At 40.6% G+C, this 21213-nt stretch overlaps 1 protein-coding gene across 1 annotated transcript; it reads right to left on the bottom strand.

Annotated features, from left to right (window-relative positions):
* Positions 1-5658: 5658 nt before the first annotated feature.
* LOC127525870 (B-cell differentiation antigen CD72-like) lies at positions 5659-15220 on the bottom strand. The gene is made up of 4 exons (XM_051918936.1): positions 15041-15220; positions 10004-10108; positions 5931-6191; positions 5659-5837 (listed from the first exon to the last, which is right to left on the bottom strand). The coding sequence occupies exons 1-4, from the start codon at positions 15132-15134 to the stop codon at positions 5659-5661; spliced, it is 639 nt and encodes a 212-aa protein (XP_051774896.1). The 5' UTR covers positions 15135-15220.
* Between the last annotated feature and the right edge of the window lie 5993 nt (positions 15221-21213).

Here is a 21213-nt window from a genome sequence, read left to right as displayed (position 1 = left end):
GCCAGGCACTGAAGCACACCATTGCCATCATGAAGCATGTAGTGGGCAGCATCAGACTCAGGGGAAATTTCTCTGCAGCAGACTCAAGTGGCCATGTCAGAGTCCAGATCTCAAGTCACTTGACAACTTGTGGCTGGACTTGAAAAAGACTGATCACTCCTAATCTCCATGACTCCTGATAAAGTCTGAGTAGTTTTGTGAAAATGAATGGAGAGAAAATGTTCAAAAATGATAGAGACAGGGAGACATGTGCACACAGACCTAACACTGTCATGGTGGCCAAGGGGGCACCTACTAAATACTGACTTGAAGGGCATGAAAACTGATGCCATCACTGATTCTGTGTTTTAGATTTGTCGTGAATTTAGATCACCTTGCAGAGATCTGTTTTCACTTTGACTTGAAAGAGTATTTGCTGTTGATCAGTGTCCATAAAGCCAATTTTAATTGTATTTTCTTTAAAATGTAAAAAACTTCCAAGGTATTGAAGTCACAGAAAATATACCTGAAACACCACATCACTTCATCCAAGAGTTGGAGGACTGTGGAAAAATAATTTTGGGTAACATAGCTTTCATTTTAAAGAAATAGCATTAAGGGTTAATGAATGTCAGAAACCTTTGCAGGCCTGTCAGGAGGCCAGATAGGGGTCAAGTGAACAACAAAATGTGCTGAAAGATGACTAAGAAATCAGAAGATGTCCCTGAAACAATCAGAATGGACAATTGTTATATGCACAGAAAGTTCAAGGATGGTAGCTCAACTCAAAAGGTACAAGAAGAACCAGAATATTATTATAATATTATAGTCTGAATAGTATAGTAATATTATAGTATTATAATTATTATAGTCTATAATAAACAGACTTTTGTTTGGGTGTAAACCATTCAGAGTAAAATGTATGCATTGATTGACACTGTATGTAAATACGATAGTTTATAAAATGAACTTCTATTCTTTGTTTCCCTGATCATTCTGACCAGGCTGTAACCGACTGCTTTTGAAGAATGTTCCCTCTAAGGCATTTTGCTGAGGAGTAATTAAAAGACACCATGTCTCCTGCCTGATTACTGATTTGTCCTGTTAGAGGATGTTTCTTTCTTTAATATTAAAGACGTTACATTTCTACCACAGGAAAGAATGGAAAATTTGGCAGTGCAGGAGGCAATGTGAAATAAACAGGGAGAGGGGCTTGGATCACCAAACTAACTCTGAGTGGACAGAAAGATCACAAATTTCAAAAATGCAAAGTTAATTTAGCAAATAAAATATGTAAAGCGTGACATATCTCCTAGGATACAGAAGTACATTCTCTCAAAGTCAAAATACAAAAGAAGGGCACAGGTAAAGGAAGTCAAACAGACATTATTAAGCAATTCATATTTATTCGGCACAAACCGTATCATAGAGCACAGCATCTGAAGCTAAGAATACAATGAAAATCAACACAACAAAACAGGGCAATACAAGATCATTTGTGAGATGGGCCCCTAGAACAAATCTACAAAAATATTTGTATATACTGAACGAGAAAATAAAAACTACTGAAGATCAAAATATAACAAGTATTAAAATTACAGAGTTCAGCATGTGAGACATCAATATGAATAGAATTAAAAATATAAAGTGACAGAGTGGAAGGAGAACTGTCACTGCTTAAAAAGTCAAATCATCAGTAGCTGGCTTATGAGAGTCCATAAGTGATAAAACTTGTCTTAAGATTCTGACATTAATAATACAGAATAGACATCATGTCACGTGGTGGTAAATGTTTAAGACTTGGACGTTAATAATACAGAATAGACGTCATGTCACGCGGTGGTAAATGCTCTTCACAATGGCAGCTCTGATTCAGATAAATGCACGGTGATGTTCAAGGGTTTGCTCCCTTCCAGATGTTCTCCATTTTTGTAAATTTGTCACAATGAATGGCTTCAGATCTTAAAATAAAATGTAATATTAGAGAACATGAATCAGAGTAAATGTGTAGCACCGTTTATAAGTTGCTGCCTAAGATATTGAAGTAATAAAGTTACCCAACAGCTGTATTGCTGTGTGCCTGGTGAATTGTCTCTTTAGTGACTCCTGCAATGAGCTGAGCAAAGATGACTGATAACAAGACACAGTCAGCCTTACTGAATCTAAACTTCACCATATGTTGTCACTTATCATGACAGTGACATTGTCACCCTAAGGTTTCTAGAAGATCACTGAGTCTTGATCAAAGGAAATCTCAGAAGACATGTAAAAAACGTAAGTGACTCCACTACACCACAGTGACAGCCATCATCTCCAAAAGTAAAAGCATTCAGAAAAGAGCAACATCTTCATAGGAGAAGCTGGCCTGCCACATGTCCCTGAAGGGCACAGCAATGCCTGAGTCAAGAAGTCACAGAGAATTCCAGAAGAAACATCCAAAGACCCTCAGGCCTGTCTACCCTCCTCTAAGGTCAAAGTTCATGACTCTATGGTATGAGAGATGAAGAGTAAAAGCAGGACTCATGGGAGAGCAGTAAGACAAAACAACTCTGCTATCCAAGAACAGCTTTGGTGCTCATCTCATAACTGCACAGAGTCACCTCGATCATCTTCACGTCTCTTGTAATAAAGACAGACAAGGACTTTGTGGATGGCGCAGGTCCTACTAGGTCTGGTGCAAAACTAACACAGCAATCAATGATAAGAACTTCATACCTACAAATAAACATAGGAGTGGTAGTGTGATGAAGAGGGGGGCTTTGCTGCTCAGTGTGTGACGACTTGCCATTTTGAACATTCATTAGGAGAAAAGCCAGTCCGCTGTCCATGACCTGAAGCCAAGGTGTAGCCGGATGACACAGCAGGTCAATGCTCCACCACCAAAAAGAAAACCTACAGCTGAATGGCTCAGAGGACACAGAGAGTTTCAGAGCCTCGTCAAACTGCTAACTTGTACCTCACAGAAGTGCTGAAATGAAGAGTTTATACTCACAATACTCTTAATGCATCTGAATGAAAGGAAAGACCAGCGGGATATCACTCCTCAACAGTAACGTGAAAGTCTGATCTCAAATTATAAATTATAGTGTGTTTAGTTCTTATTTCTGGTGCTAAACTTGCAGCAAACAAATTGAAACTCTGGGGGTAATGACACCTTCACATCAGTCACAGAGGTGTTGGATAAGAACTTTGATCATTAAATAAAGAAAGCAGTGATTTAAAAACTGCATTATGTGTTTCCTCGGGTTTCCTTTTTCTAATATTGCATTTTTGTGAATGTTGGAGGCCATGCTTTGTGTAAAACACGCAGAAACAGAAAATACTAGAAAGGGGGGTAAATACTTTTTCACATCACTTAAGACAAACACTTGTTGGTAACGTATCTTCATTTGACTAAATGCTAAAATTACTTACATGTGTTGCTTGTTAAACAAATACAAAATCGTTTTATAAAAATCAGGAACTGTGCATTTTCTTCTCATATGTAACTGAAGCTTTATCATTTCATCTGTTATCTATGACCACCGTGTGCAGTTCAGGGTCCGGGGGTCTATTCAGTCAGAACTGGGAAGAAGCCACAGACTAACACTGAGATTACAAGAGGATGACAGCTTTCATTTCCTCCCAGTCCTGTATGTCACGTATGTTGTCACTCACTACCTCTGTCACCTACAGTAGCTGTAACTCTTGATAGCAGTTTAAATATGAAGTGGAAACGCATTAGACTCACAGATCCATCGATCACAAATTTCACACCTTACTCTAGAATCCTGGTTTGACTCCAGCCGTATCACCAAACAGTTTTTTTTGTAGTCGTCACTGGCTCTGAAACACAAGAGGAGCTGTCAGGCTTTCTCCTGAGCTGACTGACCTTGTAGGCTCACATACATCACCTGAGTTCAGACACGTCACTGATGAAAGACCACCAGGCTGTGCAGCAAAGAGGATTGTCAGTCAGTCATGTGGCTCATAAACTGAACTTTCCATACTTACTGGACACGGGCAGTCTGGGGCAGGACTTAGCCATGGTGGATGAGTTAAACAAAATTGTTAAGAACACTCCTAATAGAAACCACACACCTCAGCCGGGTGTTTAAGATCAGAAATGACCTTCTCACTTATTTACTTGTGCTTTGGTTTTCTGCACTGTAAAGCGTTTGTCATTTGTAACATATTTCATTATTGTGTTCAGAGCTCTGTGACACAACATTCATGACTACATGTGTAAGGCCAGCATTACTGGCAGGATTAGGGAAAGGAGTCGGTAAATGTGAAGTCAGCAGTCACCAGTCATATTTATGTGATATTTATACAAAAATGCTTTGTTATTCAATAATGTCAGAAAGGCACAAATTATTTTGACGTCAGTTCATCTGTTTTATGCTATTAAATAAGATTGCAAACAGCTTGTTATTCTCCTCTAATGACAGTAAAGTGCCATCTGTAGGTAAGCCCCCTTCTGCTCCTGCCTAATTCAGTTTCGTAGCTCATTCAGGCAAAGTGAGACGTCTCAGACTGAAAGGAGTCTTCTTACCTTTTGGAGTTTACTGGCTCACCGTTCATCCTGGTGGTTTTCTCTTCTTTACTGATGTCATATCGGCCGATCCAATAATGTCTCTCTCCAGCTCCGATAATAAAAGCTTTTCTTTTTAAAAATTCCTGATAAGAAAATATGAAATTAGGAAGCTGAGTGACACATGTGTCTGTGTTATATTGTATTATCTTCTCTTAGTCACAATCAATCAAAAGGTTCAAATAAAACACATCTTATCTCCTTTTTTGCTTTAACATATACTGACCTGAGTCTCCCCATATAAATGCAACGAACAGACAAAACTCTCATTGTGTCACCTGCTTTGATAATAAACAGAGCTATGGTGTCACCTCTTGTGTCACATGAGCAGATGGCAGTGATGTCCGACACAAAAAATGTGTCAGTGTGCTAACAGAGATACTGGATGCTAAATATGACATCCCCGGGGGAAATCTCACAAAAACCCCAGCCTCCCAAAGGATATCAACCAATGACAGAATCTGCAGACATTTGTACTGATTTGGGTATTAACAGGGGCCTATCACCTCAGAAGTTGAGTTCAGTGTCATTCTGTGTTTGATTTGGAGTGATGTAATGGTCACATGGTGATTTTTCATGGAAAAATGATGAGCAAATCTTAAATTGTGTTATATTCTGATTGTCTAGCACATCACCAATGACTCTTTTGTCCAATATGTATATCCCAGATATCCAAGCAAAAACCAGAAATGCATGTAAATGTAATGTAGAAATGGTAACTCTAAGAGCTCCTGCAGGCAAGAAAGAAGAAACAGCAATCTAGGATTCACAGCACGTCTGATGACGTCAGTTATAATGAATGATGAAAGACGGAAAGAGTCCTCTGACAGAATCTTTACTTTTTCACATACATAGTCGGCACAAAACAAAAGGTCATTGAGACTTTACATTAAACGACAGTCGCCTGGCCTGGGCCTTTGAAATGCATTGACAGACTCTCCAGATCAATTGGAGGAATCTCCTAAAGAAAGACATACCTGCTTTAATGACATACTGACCTGACTCAACTTCAGCTTAGGTTATCTGGGATTGTTCTTCTAATGCACTTTCATAGCTTTTTTCCTGAAAGTTTAACTTACAGTATGTAGTTTTTCAAGACAGTCATCTTAAGTCCACCTGCATAAATGACATACCCACTCCTCTAAGCTTTCTATATTCACTAGTTGTCCACCCTTTGTCAGGCACCAATCACGGCTCTCATTCCAGGTCAGTGTTGTAATGGAGATGAAGTAACACTTGGAACCGAAGGGGATCCAGCCCACTTTACATAGCCGGCAAGTGTTTTCTGTGTAAAATGAAACAAAAAGAGCAAATGACAAATGAGGGATTAGATGACCAAGGAGCCCACCATCTACTCATCCTGTAGCAAAGGACTCACCGTGAGATGTGTTTGTACCATCACAGTAGTATTCCTGCAGTTTACTGAACTCTTTGGCCAGTTCTTCATGTTTCTTATTCAGAGCTGTGTACTGAGACTGCAGGGTATCTCGACTTTCCTGTAGATAACTGTTGTTTCTTTCATATTGGGACTGCAGGATAGCATGAGCCACCGACAGAGCACTGTTGTTACTGGTCAAGTTGTAATTTGCAATTTTTAACTCTTCCAGTTCTTGCTCCTTGCGATTTGATGTTACGCCATCTGAGGAAAACAACTCATTTCATACAATCAGTAATCCAAAATAATATATCTTTTATGCTTGAGTTAAGAAATGCAATCAGTTTTGCAAAGAATTACTTGCCATGTTTTCTGTTCATCTTACTTCATCACTTTGTAACAACGGATCAAAGATTGTGCCTTACTAGTTTTTGCTCAGATATACTTTTTGCTTTTTTTGTTAACTTGTGTCAAGTCTCAACATCCGGGCCTCTCACCTGACTTCAGACAGTCCACATGACCTCCTAGTAGATCGTCACAGCATTTTCAGCGACTAAGCAATGTGCAGCAGCAATTATAAAGACAAATAACTGTTGAAGTGAAGTCAGTGGACAGTAGGCTCAAACTAAATAATTCACTAGTGAGACCACATCTGGAGTGTTGTGTGCAGTTCTGGTCACCGCAGTACAAGAAAGACATAGCAGCACATGAAGCTGTGCAGAGGAGAGCAACCAGGTGCATCATGGGACTTAAGGACATGTCATACTGTGACAGATTCAGAGAGTTAAACCTGTTTAGTCTGAGCAGAGGACATCATGTAGGGACCTCATCTGGGTATGTAAAATCCTCCATGGCATTAATAAAGTAAATCCAACAGAATTCAGAAGAGTGAATCACATACTCGAGGACATCGGGGAAAATTAAGGGGAAGTGCACTTAAAACTGAAGCCAGGAAGTTCTTCTTTACAGAAAGGGTTGTAGGACTCTGAAACAAACTACAGAGACATGAAATTGGAGCAGAAACCTCGACAACCTTTAAGAAAAATATGGATGATATGTTGGAACAGCTTAGAAATTTAATGCCAGACCAAGGCATAGCATCACAGAAATATAAAGTATACACAGACATAAAAGTATCTATCTATCTATCTATCTATCTATCTATCTATCTATCTATCTATCTATCTATCTATCTATCTATCTATCTATCTATCTATCTATCTATCTATCTATCTATCTATCTATCTATCTATCTATCTATCTATCTATCTATCTATCTATCTGTCTACTGTATCAGCATTGTAGCTCTTAGCTAATTCCCCTTAAGATGGAGGGGCTGGATGCCTGACTGACAGTGACCTGACACACAGAGACTTAGGCTCTTCATTCCACAAGTTTCAGGAAGGTCTGCACTTCATCCATCAAGGCTGGGAAGATTCCAGAATACAGAGGACCACATAAACATGAGTCCCAGGCAGAAGATGAGGATGACTTTTGGTGGATTGCAAGAAGAGAGCATGTCAGTATGGAGGTCAGTCAGTGATCCTAGCTGTGCTACACGATGGGGATGGCACAAGAGGAGCGGCTCGTAAGAGTGGGAATTTGCAGTTATAAATGTTAGGCTTCCTGAGATATGGAGGGAGATTTGTCATCATTACATTAACAAACCTGTTTTTGGGCTTAACTGCTGATTATGATGTGTGTTAGCCTGTACATCTTAGTATTTATAATGGCATATTTAACATGAGAGTTGTTTTAAATATTAGCTGGTCACACGCACATGCTGTATAACTAGTTTATGAAGGTTTATCCATCCATCCATTACGCTGAATACGAACACAGGGTCACGGGGGTCTGCTGGAGCCAATCCCAGCCAACAAGGCAGGAACCAATCCTGGGCAGGGTGCCAACCCACCGCAGGACACACACAAACACACCCAGCACACACTAGGGACAATTTAGAATCGCCAATCCACCTAACCTGCATGTCTTTGGGAGGAAATCGGAGCGCCCGGAGGAAACCCATGCAGACACGGGGAGAACATGCAAACTCCACGCAGGGAGGACCTGGGAAGCAAACCCAGGTCCCCAGGTCTCCCAACTGCAAGGCAGCAGCGCTACCCAATGCGCCACCATGCCGCCAGGAAGGTTTATGCTATGGTTAAAATGTAGAAATGGTAAAATATCTTTGCTATTAATGTCATTCCCAGGTTAATTTATGATATTAGGTGTCACATATGCTTGTCAGAGGATCACCTTCCAGGTTTATCAGAGGTAAGCGATACAACTGCAGGGCAAGAGGGGGTGCAGTCGCTAACATTGTTGTCTGTCACCCACTGAAGTAAGAAGACGCCCCCTGAGGGCAATTGATGCTGCCCCCTAATGGCCAGAGGACTATAAAAGAGTGGACACCGCAGAGAATGGCGTCTCATATCGGATCAGAACTGTGAGCAGCACGGAGCTCCTAAAGATGACCCACACTGCTGAGCTGATTTTCCTTATAGATGTCAAAAAGACTTGACTTTCTTTTGTTTGTATTATCTGTATATGTCAATGAATGTTCATGTTGTTTAAGATTATTTACATTTGGATTTAAAGGGGTAACCGAGCTGGCACCTCAACACTTCCATGACATTTTGAGTGCCCTTCCAATCGTTGATATATAGTAAAAAACAGCTGCACTTATTTATTATTTATTATTATTTATTTATATCTGATTTACATGAACACATCATTTTATCCATAACACCGGTGTTTTTGTCCTGTGGACCCATTGAATGGCATATTTTCAAATTAGCTGTATGCCAGCACACCGGGTTTGTACCTCTAGCCTCAGGCCCCTGAATGACATCACAGGGTCCTCTGACGTGAGCAGCCAGAGAGAGACCTGCCACTGGAGGTTCTTGCCAGGTGTTGCTCAATCTTATCCTTAATAACTCTTTCCATTAATTTTCCTGTGATACATGTTAAGCTTACTGGCCTATAGTTGCTTGGATCTGCCCTGTCACCCTTTTCATATGATGGGATAATATTTGCCATTTTCCAGTACTTTGGAATCTTTCCAGTGTGCAGTGACTTCCTAAAATTATATTTGTACTCGCTAGCCTCCTTAAGATCTCAAGAGAAAATATTATCTGGTCCTGGTGATTTGTTTGATTTCAGCTTATTTAATCTGAGCAGCACTTCTCTTTCAACAATTTCCAAATCCCTCAGTACCTCCTTAGTAGTCCCTGTTACCTCTGGGAGGTTATCCACTTGCTCACTTCTAAACACCTCAGAAAAATGTAAGTTTAGGCCATCCGCTATTTCACTGTCTGTATCTTTTAATTCCCCTTTATTATTTCTCCTCATTGACTGTTCTTTCACTAGTAAAGGTTTTGTAGTAAATTTTGACAAAATCTTTTTGGTAAGTGTACTTATAACAAAAAATGGATTCAATAAATCTCACTGTTGTGTTTAAGTGAGCTCGTTCAATTTTCAATTCCCCTTGATCTTTGCATAAGGTCACAATTGCTATTGTCATGCATGTCAGAGGCTCACCCTCCAAGTTCATCCCAGGTATGTGATGCCACCCCGGGTCATGAGGGGCCACTGTGGCTAACTGTCTTGTCCTTTTCTTTCACCAAAGTACAGAGAAAACACCCACTGAGGGCAACTTCCCCTTCTGGTCCCTGACCTCTAAGAACTTGACATCCCTGAAGGAAGTGACATGTCTATCCAGAGCGACCAGAGCTAAGGAGCTCTGTGACCTGCAGACGGCAGACTAGAAAGTCTGATTAATACAAAGCCACTTCATTACTATGGCAATAGTTTTGCTTCCTTTTACACCATCGAGAGTTTGTAGACGTAAACAGCAATGGCTGGGTTAACACCCCAGAAATTCATCTTCCTTTCAGCTTGTTATTCCTTAAGATGACCCCACTATGTACATTGAATTACAGCCACGTGATTAGCTGTTTTGAGGTAATGAGCAAGTCCTCCTAATTAAGGGGCCAATGACTGCATATATAAGAAATACACAAAGCACTCACATTTCTTTCACTTTTCAATGCCTTATCAGTATGGATGATACTTACAGTAAATAGAAAAGAATATGGGGGCGGCCACTAGGAGAACACAGAAGATCAACAGCACCATTTGCAGGATGACTTTCAATTCTGATCTAACTTCAGGCACTGAAGCTGCAAGAAAAGCAAGGTGGTGTAAAATCAGAGAATGAAGAGCACATGAACTACCTGATGTAAGACAAAGTGGGCATTGCCCATTCCTCTAGGCATTAGTGGCACACAAGGCTGGTTAAGGTGGCAGATTTAATAGACATCCAGCTGTGCCATCTCCCCTTGCATCACAAAATAAGTGACTGAACTCCACCAGAATCTGCCTGTAGTTCATCTGATGATGAAAGTGGAAATCAGACATATTTCCAGAGGCCACTCTGCAAACGTCTTGAGTCACAAGGCATGAAATGGACTCAAGCAACAGCAAAGAGCTGTAATTCAAGGAATGAGAGGTCAGACAAACAGAATAACTTGACTATGAGTAGGTCCTGATTTTGTAACTAGAGGTGACTTTAAACCAATCATGAGATGTTAGAATTCCTTTTTAAAAATGAGCTGCACCCACGCATTCTGTCATAGATGCACAAACACTCACTGATCTCCAAGGGTTATTCTGAGGGGACCCAGGACACCCACTCTCCAAAATCTCTACAGTGTCTCACTTAAAGTTAAAATCTGGGAACTGACAGCCACTTTCTCTTTGTGGATCTGAAACCACACCGCCTGGTCCTTCAGAAGAGGTCACCCAGCTGAAACTAAGCATCTTCAGGCCTGGCCAGTACTTGGAATGGGAAACCATCTAGGAAGAGCTTGCTACTGAAAGAGGTGTTGGTGAAGCCAGCAGGGGGCACTGACCCTGTGGTCTGTGTGTGGATCCCAATACACCAGAGCAGCGATGCGGACAATGTTCTGTAAAAATGGTGCCATCCTTCAGATGAGACGTAAAAACCAAGGTCCTAATTCTCTGGGGTCATCAAAGACCCTGAGAATCCTGTGTAAAGAGTGGGGTGTATCCTCATGTCCAGGCTAAATTACCCTCTATGGCCTAGTCATTCAGGCCCCCCAATCATTCCATGTCTCTAATTGGCTCTCTGTCCCTCACCTCTTCACCTCCTAACGGCTAATGTGTGGTAAGTGCAGTGGTTCAAAAATGGCTGCCATTGCATCATCTAAGTGGATGCTGCACATTAGTGGGGGTGTAAGTAGCTCCCCACTCACTATGTAAAGCACTTTGAGTAGTGAGAAAAGTACTATATAAATGTAAAAAAAAATTATTATTATTATTATTATTAATGTCTCAGCCAAGCCAAACTGTTGGCCAGTGGACTAAAAACGTTAGAAAGTCGCCATCACTTCAAGATGGGAATTTCAGTATCTAAACTCTTGTGCCACAAACAGTAACGCTCTTCACTATGAAGCTGCACACGACACACCAAAGGGCCTAACAGCAGAAAGGATGATGAGAAAGCAGCACCACAGAACACCACAAATGAAGGACCCTGAGCAAAAAAGAAAGAGTGGACGGCAATGCAAAAAGAATCCCCCACGTGAACCCGGGGAAACAACAAAACAACAGCTTCACACAACATCAGACATCATCCATGAAGACTTGGCATCATTAAACTATAAGTATAATTCTAATCGCTGACAATGCATACTCGTCACTCATAGTCACAGATGCTGTTTTTTTGCTGCTCTCCACTGTAGGTGCCAACATGGATGGACTGGCATTATCTTAAGGCCTACCTGGACAGGAAGCCATAAAGGAAGGATTTGGATGGACAGGCATCCCGGCCACTTTGGTTGCAGCTACCTTTGCAATGGAAGGATAGTGCAAGACTGTTCCTAGAGACTATCTATTCCACAGGTACGCCAGGTAGCAGCATCCGTTAGGTTGCGCTCTCATCTGTACACCCGCAGGGCACCTTGGGAATTGTAGTCCTGATGGTCAGCCCTGTCATTGCCGCCAGAGAGGGAGCTGAGGGGAGAGGATTCACACTCTGTAAGGAGGATCCACTTGACCCAGAAGTGCTTCCAGGATGTAATTGTGTGGCATCAGAAGAAGACTCCGGGGTCTGGCATTAAAGAAGCCAGTAGACCTCATCCAGGAAAGTTGGACAAGGCTGGGGGAGAGTAGAGGAGAATTATTATTGAAATCGTGGTTGTCAGCACTTGTTTGGGAGAAAGAACTTGAAAAGGTGTAATAAAATTCACTTTATCTGAACCCTGGACTGTGTTATGTGCACCTGTGTCTGGAGTGTGGGGCGCCTCCTGTTGGTCACACCACACACCTCTTTCATTCTCTCACACTGCTTGCTGTTCTTGTGTGGTGTCTATTCAAGGTTAGGTGCCTCCTAAGCTTTGACATTATATATTAGTTTCTCTGTGGACTGCAGGTATGCATTTCAAGATGAGGTAACAAGGTGCTTGCTGATGAAAGGCTATTGATGCTGACTAAGATTATGGAAAAAAACATAGGGTATATAGAAAATATAGCAATTATATAATGATCACTTTCAAAAATATATGCTGGCTTGGACAACGAATAAAGAGAAGGAAGAAAGAAACTGGGAATCTTACAGAAATAGCTCATTGTGAGAAAGCGAAGCAGACGATTCATTCATTAAAATCAGTCCACCGATTCGTCTTCCTTGCACTTCATAAATTTTTAAAACACTGTAACACACCATAATACATAACAGTGCTACTATGCCTGTGTATTTTTTAGTTACTTAGATTAAGTTGATAGAAGTATTTTCTTGTTATGTTAAATTTTACCCTATAAATTAGTGTATATTATATGGGAGGTTTTTATGAATTGAAATGGAATATTCTAATTATTTCTCGTCCCTCTGACTACAGATTAGTGATCTGCCTTGTCGTAGGTCAGGCATGGAGGGCACACAGTTTCAAAGTGATGAATCTAATTGTGAAAACATAAGTACAGCTATTGAAAGAGAATTTGTGGTATTACAGGCACAATATACATATAAATTTAAATTTATATGGCAGAAGAGGCTGAACACCCCAGCGTTCTTCACAAGAATTCACAGGCTGCCTGCCCCCTTTACTTTGTAAAGACATCGATAAAGAAACACATCACTGGACAGACCTGTGAATAAACTGTGCCTGCGCCAAGAAACAGTAATGAATTGAAATGGTTCATCTTAAATTCTGTATGCGTAAATTGAGTTGGTGTTTGTACATTTCTGTTTAAGTTTAGATTGAAGTTTTTATACAAATATCCTTGAATAGTTAAGACTCTTACTAAGTAATGTTGAACTAATTGATTTGGCCCTTAGCATAAGCAATTAGGGGCCAGATGTGCTACTCACTTAGCGTATGTTAAGTCGATAGAAGTACTTTCTTAGTTATTTGAAATGTTTGCCTATATATTAGTGTATAGTACATGGGACATTCTATTATAACTCCTACAAGCGTAATTGAAATAGAATATTCAGTTCTACAAATTAGTCACAGTTAGTGATCTGCCTCGCTGTAAGTAAGGCATGGAGGGCACAGAGTTTCAAACTGCGCCCTGCTGTGTGTAACGTAACGTGTTCTACTGAATGTACAGCGCCGCACGTAGAGAACGCACTAACAGTATTAAGTAAAGCATAGAGAAATAACTCAACTTTAAGTATTGAAATGAAGAATTAAGTTGGTTCAGAATTAAATTACAACCACTACACTCATCTGGTCAGAGATGGATGAAGATGTCCAAATCTATTTATTAATTTCTTCCAAAGTTACACAAATGTGAAGGTATGGTCTAAATAAAATAATAAACATAAATTTGCTATCCCAGTTTCTTTCTCTTGAATGTCTCAATGGTAACTTCCGGTATTAACAGGGCACTTTATTAATCCACTAGATGGCATACTACACTCACGATAACATTGAAATCAGGAATTTGCTAGAACATTAAAACTATAAAGTATTTACTCAGCTTAAATAAGTAAATTATTCTTAACATATATACATATTATACAGGAGGAAACTGTAATACAGTAATTCTATAACAAGCCACATGTGTGAAACTCCAAATAGTTTCTGTTCAACTATGCTTTAGCTTCCTCACAACATCTATATTTTAGAAACTGTACTAAAATATTATATATATTGTAGCAGATAAGGCTTTTGTCCACCTCTTGAACCCTCAGGTACCACTCCAAACACCAGGTAATAGTACAACAACTATTTATTTTGTACTCACGTGCACAAAGCACCCTCCACTCCACACTACTCATATAAACTAATCACAAATACAATTCTCTCTCCTCCTCGCCCAGACACTTTGCCACCATACCTCCCAGCTCAGCTCAATGTCTGGGCTTTCCCACAGTCCTTTTATACACCCTGATCCGGAGGAGTCCCTGCCCAACAGTCCACAGTTTCTTATTCCTTCCGGGTCAGGGTAAACAGTCCTTTTCTTCAACCCGGGAGCTCGTCGTTTCTTCCTGTCATGTGACCATGACGTACTCCCGGGTTATAGGGCACATAAGAGCCCATAAGCCCCCCTACAGCAACTCCCGGTGGCCCCCAAGGTATCCAGCAGGGCTGTGTGTAGAAACTTCAAAGTCCATCAGGCCCTGCTGGAACTCGGGGCACGTTCCTGCTGTCTGGAGAGCTCCTCCTGGTGGCCTGAGAAGCCGGCAATCCACCACAATATATATATATATATATATATATATATATATATATATATATAATATATATATATACAAATTACAAATTTAAACACATTAACAATATATTTTAAGGACAAACAATTACATTCCACTTACTTTATATATAATTACACAAATTTTCACATTTAACAAATGAAGCTCCTACTCAGCTGTTAAGACGCCACCAAACTAATCAATAAGGTTCAAAGTGAAGCCCTGTGACTGGCCAAGTTCTAACTCAACTTCATTAAAGGGAGACAACACATAAATACTATATTCACTTTTCAACAAGTATAAAAAACAACTGACGTTTAACAGGAAAACATAAACAGCTATAGCCTGCCTTTAAGAAACTAATAATTTGAAGTTTATAAATGATGCCTACCTGTCTGGTTTTCTGCTCCATTCGCATGTGATGATTGTCGTATCTCACAAACTTCTTCCTTGCGTAAATAATAAACTCTATAGAGGCAAGCCATGTTGGTACAATGAAGACAGTTCCTGTTTTCCAATCCACTAATAAGATTTTCTGTTACATTGTTTCATAAACATCTGGCTTTGCCAGAAAAGGGGAGCATGTGACTTTTTCGTTAGCAAATCAGTGAAGTGTTACCAAGGTAACCCATTTTTTTAGCAAATAAGGTGTCTTTTGTCTTGACTTTCCCCTATTGTATTATTATTATGTAGCCTTTGTCAAATGCCTCAAATCTCACAGACCACTGTTTATAAGGTATTGTACCATATAACTTCTCCCCACCTTCATGTCTACATTTATAACCTCAGGCAATTAAGTGTAGTAAAAGACAAGCAGGAGTTAAGTTACACTTTAAATAATGGATTATTGATAATATTCATAAATAATAACAATAAGCAAAGTACAAGTGAACACTGGCAACCATACAACCTGATAAATGGTGCTGTGTAGTTTCAGGTGGCACACAGACTTGTTAGTTACTTTAAGTGTCTCGAGTTAAGTCATCATTTTGTGGTCAGCTTTCTTCAGAACAGGCCGCATGCCTGTCTCAATATGGCTGCCGAGCTGTGCTCTTCATTGTGTTGACCTTTTCAGTTCATGGTGTGTGAGATGCTCTTTCATCAGATGTTTGTAAGGGAGATAGAGAGATAAAGCAAGCAAATTTATAGATTTTCTGTCCACACCCTACAGCCAATAGGGTGTCATGGTACTTAAAGACTTCTGATACACACCAATTCCAAACAGCCACACTTCAGACCAATGGGGCACAAAATACCTTCACACCTGCCACCCCCCAAAACCATCTGTTCAGCTGATGTTTGCCAGCTAGGCAGTCTGGCTTTCCTGTGGGGCTGACTGAGAGGGTCCTGCAGAGAATCATTGGCCAAACTGGCTGGAGGAATTTCCCTCAACCCTGTCGTTAAATTCACTATCCTGAATTAGTCCTGGGTGGGTAAACATGAATGCTTTCCACTAATAAAATACTAATATTACATAGCTTTGCCTAAGTTACAAATAAAGATATACAACACAAATTTCACACACCACAACAAGGTGAACCAGGGTACCTCTCAGTCCTAGGCAGGAAAACTGTAAATCTATTTCATCACTTTTTTAATTAGTTTTTCAACTACTGCTAAATTCCAAATGTAACTGCGCCTGACTTGAAATCCTGTCAAATATATTTGCTAATGAATTAAATGAAGTCTAGTAATAATGTAGTGCCTTATCTATTTATCTGCCTATCTTTCTATTATATAGTGCTTTTCACCTTTATCTATTATATAGCGCCTTTCACATCTTTCTTTCTATTATAGAGTGCTTTTCACCTCTTTCTTTTTATTATATAGCGCCTTTCATCTTTCTATTATATAGTTCCTTTCACATCTTTCTTTCTATTATATAGTGTTTTTCACCTCTTTCTTTTTATTATATAGCACCTTTCATCTCTTTCTTTCTATTATATAGTTCCTTTCACCTCTTTCTTTCCTATTATATAGTGCCTTTCACATCTATCTTTCTAATATATAGTGCCTTTCACACCTATCTATCTATCTATCTATCTATCTATCTATCTACAGTGTATGTAGAAAACAACACTTATTTGAAGGATTCCACCATATTGCCTACAGAATCATTAGTTTCCTGCGGGAGAGGCCATAACTGCTGTTTACAAAGGTTGATTCATTTTGCAATATCTCCGACATCTACAGATAATAAATATTATTTTGTATTGATACAACCAACATCTTGAAACAACTGAATATCTAGATTTATGAGTGGCTTGGATTTTTGTTTTCAATAAATACTTAGAACAGACATCCTTGTTTTCTGAACTGTTCTTACCGGGCAGCCTGTGCCCCAAATTCAATAAAGCACCTCAGCTAAAGTTTCATTGAGCTGCTCACAAGTTTGGACAAAGTCATCCCACACAAATCCACCTCTCTATGGCCTTCTGCCCATTATCTTTCTTACTACTCGTAGTCTCTTTAACAGCGCCACCTACTGTCCAACATGAATAAATCAGCACTACACCCTTAAATCCTAAAAGACGTTTTAAGGTGCTGTGCAGTAAATGACATTCGTCCAGTTCAGGGTGACAGGAATTCAGTGACCATCCCAGAAGCATTGAGTGTAAGGCTCGGAGCACAGCGCAAACAAACCGAAACAAAAGAGAGTCTTAGCAAGGGTGCTGCAGGCACTCTGGAAACAGAGATGTGGCATTAAAGTCTTTGCTTTAACCTGCCATTGACTACTGATGATCTGGTGGTGCAGTGGCTAGCGTTTCCACCCTTAATTCCAGGCCTTGTCTCAGTCAGGCTGTCTGTGTGGCTTGATGGCTGTGCGTCAAAGTGTTTACGTTCGCTGAATTACAGGGACACCTTGTCTGGCCGATTTGGTTCTAAGGCCCAATGCTACAGTCATAAGTTCTGCATATTTCCCAAAAGACTTTTGGAAGACAAACTTTCTTGCGTGGGTGAAAGCTACTTGAGGAAACATACAATAATAACTCGAGCACAAATGTAGCAGTAAAGCACAGACCACCCTGCAGGGACAGAAGCTTAAGCTGCTTATGGAATAAATGATGTGACGCCGGCCTGCTTATACAAATGCCCCATCTACAGTAGATAGGATGACATTTAAAATATTTCTGTTATAAACAAAGTTCAGATTCCAAAGTTTGAAAAAAGAAATAAAAGCATTTCCTAAGAAAAAATTAGTTTTGAAAATTAAAGGATAGATGACATAAATCAGCATCACCAAAATAATAAGAATAAATACAAAATATATATATTAAGTGTGTGCTATATGAGCATAAAATTCTTTTTGATATAATTTCTCCCCTGTTCCAGGCTCAGGTTGAAGATGCGCTGTAGAGGACCCCCCAGCTCCAATGCACAGACCTTCAGCAGTCGTGGCGATATTCCATCTGGACCCGCTGCTTTGCTGGCACGAAGTCTCCTCAGCTCTCTGCTCACTTGCGCTGTTGTAATTATGGGTGGGGATGTCTCTCCTATGCTGGTATCAGCAGAAGGATGTGTGGAGGGTGCAGTACTCCGAGGTGAGAGTGAGAGTGGATTAGGGTGGTCAAACCTGTTAAAGAAGTTGTTCATTTGGTTTGCTCTCTTCACGTCTCTCTCGATGGTGGTACCCCGCTTCGAGCTGCAGCCAGTGATGATCTTCATCCCATCCCACACTTCCTTCATGCTGTTATTCTGCAACTTCTGCTCCAGCTTTCTCCTGTACTGCTCCTTCGCCGTCCTGAGCTGGACTCGGAGTTCCTTCTGCACGCGCTTGAGCTCATGCTGATCACCGTCTTTAAAAGCCCTTTTCTTCTGGTTCAAAAGGCCCTTGATGTCACTTGTAATCCATGGCTTGTTGTTAGCATAGCAGTGTACTGTTCTTACTGGAACTACAATGTCCATACAGAAGTTGATGTAGTCGGTAGTGCAGTCAACAACCTCCTCAATGTTCTCACTATAAGATCCCTGCAGGATATCCCAGTCTGTAGTTCCAAAGCAGTCTCTCAGAGCCTTCTCTGCCTCCGGGGACCACTTCCTGAATGAGCGTGTAGTTGTAGGTAGGACCCTCACTCTATAGTAGCAGGCAGACCACTCCAAAGCTTCAGGGTTCCCACCGTTATTTTATTAATCATTAGAATCATAAGCAGGTCGGCATCTTGAGATCTTAAAAGTGTGCTCAGGTTTGTAAGTAATGATGTGTTCAGATAAGTAAGCAGACACCTGCCCCCGATGCCCTTCCATTGTTATAGTTTTGGTGGGAGCTTCATGCATTGCACTCTGAACTTTATTCTTGTCAAAAATGTCCACAGAATTAATTCAATGCAAGATTTCACCTCTTTATTCTTACTTGCTACAGGTTTCCATAGACCAGCCTTGGAGTTCATCAGAAAGAATTTGGACAAACGTTTGTCATGCAGCTTTACCGAGACCTGCCGCTCACTTTTTCAAACAGACGTCTACAGCAGATTCAGGCCGTATTAACAGCCCTTCAGCCTTTTGGCTCTGGCACTCCAGACTACTGTACTACTTATACAAGTTATTTTTGTGTAGCGTTCTTCACTGAGTGTAGGCACAGAGTGCTGTGATTGTGACCGAGTGTTTCCTGTTTGCTTTCATTCTCTTTGAGAAGTGTCCAGAACCTGATTACAGTCCAGCTGTGCCAAATCGACTGGACATTATTTATAAAGGCACATATGTACATACCTGTGTATAAAAGGTCCACAATTCACACTGCATGTCAGGCCAAAACCAAACCAGGAACTCAAGAATCTCTCTGTAGACCTCCATGATCAAATTGTGTTGAGGCACAGATCAGGGCAAGGGGAGAAAACCATTCGGAAAGCTTTGAGTCTCCCCAGGTCTCAGGATTTGTGAAATGGAAGAAGTCTGGAACCACTAGGACTCTTCTGAGAGATGGCCATCTGTCAAACGCAGTAACTAGGAAAGAAGGGCCTTAGGCAGGAATAAACCCAATGCTTACACTGGCAGAGATTCAGAAGTCCTCTGAGGAGATGGGAGAAGCTGTCAGAAGGGCTTCACTCCATCACTCAGGTGTTTATAGTAGTGAGGCTAGATGGAAGCCACTCTTCAATAAAAGAAATATGATAGCTTTAGGGACTTTGAGAGCAGGAGGAAAAAGATAATGATGTGATGAGACTTCAAGCACTATGTCTGGCGACAACCAGGCACTGCTCATCATCTAATACCAACCCTATGGTAAAGTATGGTAGTAGCAGCATCATGCAATGGAGCAGTGCTTGAAGGGGAGCAAGTTATTGACAGGTCTCTTTTTATGATGATACGGTGACATTCAAATGATGGGATACATCGACACTCCATCAAAGGGGTGGCAGGGTCCCCCTTGAAGATTATCATTGGGATTCCAGTGCTCATCAGTACTCTAAAAACAGGCACCAGTATGGTGAAACACTGATTGACCATCATGAGGCAATGAAGACTGATCAAAGGCAGACTCACCAGTAAGTTATGGAAAGGTTCTGCTCCTCAGTATCGAAACTGGAAGAGATGCTGGTACTGACCCACTTCAAGCACGTCTATGGGGACAGGGAGACTGGTCAGAATTGAGGGAATGGAGAATGCAATGAAATACAAGGAGGTCCTGGAAGAAAACCTGCTCCAGAGTGCATGCCACTTCAAACAGTGTGACAACGACCCAAACTACACAGCCAGGACAATGCTGGAGTGGTGTCAGGACAAGTCTCTGAGTGTCCTTGAGTGGCCCCAGCAAAGCGCAGACTTAATCCCCATAAATAATAATAATACTAAATTTAAGGATCTAAATACTTCTAATAATGGGGGCTGTCAGCTTTTAAATTTTAAACTTGTAGATCTTTCTGAAGACATTCTCACTTTGTCATTAGGGGTCATTCAGTTTTGATTAATGGGCAGAAATGGCAAATGTATCAATTTCAAACATAATCTACAACACAAAGTGTGCAGAAAGTGAAGGGGGTCATTGTTGTGATGTGAGATTTTACATATAACTTGATAAATGTTTTGCATGTCTTTATTTCTAATTTAGGCAAAGTAATGTAATTTAGTGTTTACCCCCAGCCCCCAGGAATGGGTCTGTTTGAATTTTACGACAGGATTTGGGGGATATGTGTTTTAAACCAGTTTGGCAAGTGTTTCTTTGCTAAAGTCATTTCTACCCCTGCAAATGGGCTAAGGTGTACTTTAACATATGGTTTGGGGGCAGGTGTTAAGATGTTCTATTTCCCCATTGGTCTGAGGTATGGCTGTTTGGAATTGGCTTGTCTCAGAGGCCTTTAAGTACCATGATGTCCTATTGGCTCTCGGGGTTGGACAGAACATCTATAAATGTATGTGTTTAACCTCAGTATCTCTCTCTTACCAACCAACATATGATGAAGAAGCATCTCTCTTGCTAACCTGTGATGATGAAGAGAACACAATGAACAGCACAGCTCAGCAGCCATTTTGAACAGACATGTGGCTGAAAGCTGAGCACCAATGATGCCTTAACTAGAGACATTTAAGTAACCAGAAGACTGTGTGCCACCTGAACTACATATCATC

Source organism: Erpetoichthys calabaricus, chromosome 14 (genome assembly GCF_900747795.2).
Source record: "Erpetoichthys calabaricus chromosome 14, fErpCal1.3, whole genome shotgun sequence".
NCBI classification, from domain to species: Eukaryota; Metazoa; Chordata; class Cladistia; order Polypteriformes; family Polypteridae; genus Erpetoichthys; species Erpetoichthys calabaricus.
This window is presented reverse-complemented; position numbering and strand designations above follow the sequence as displayed.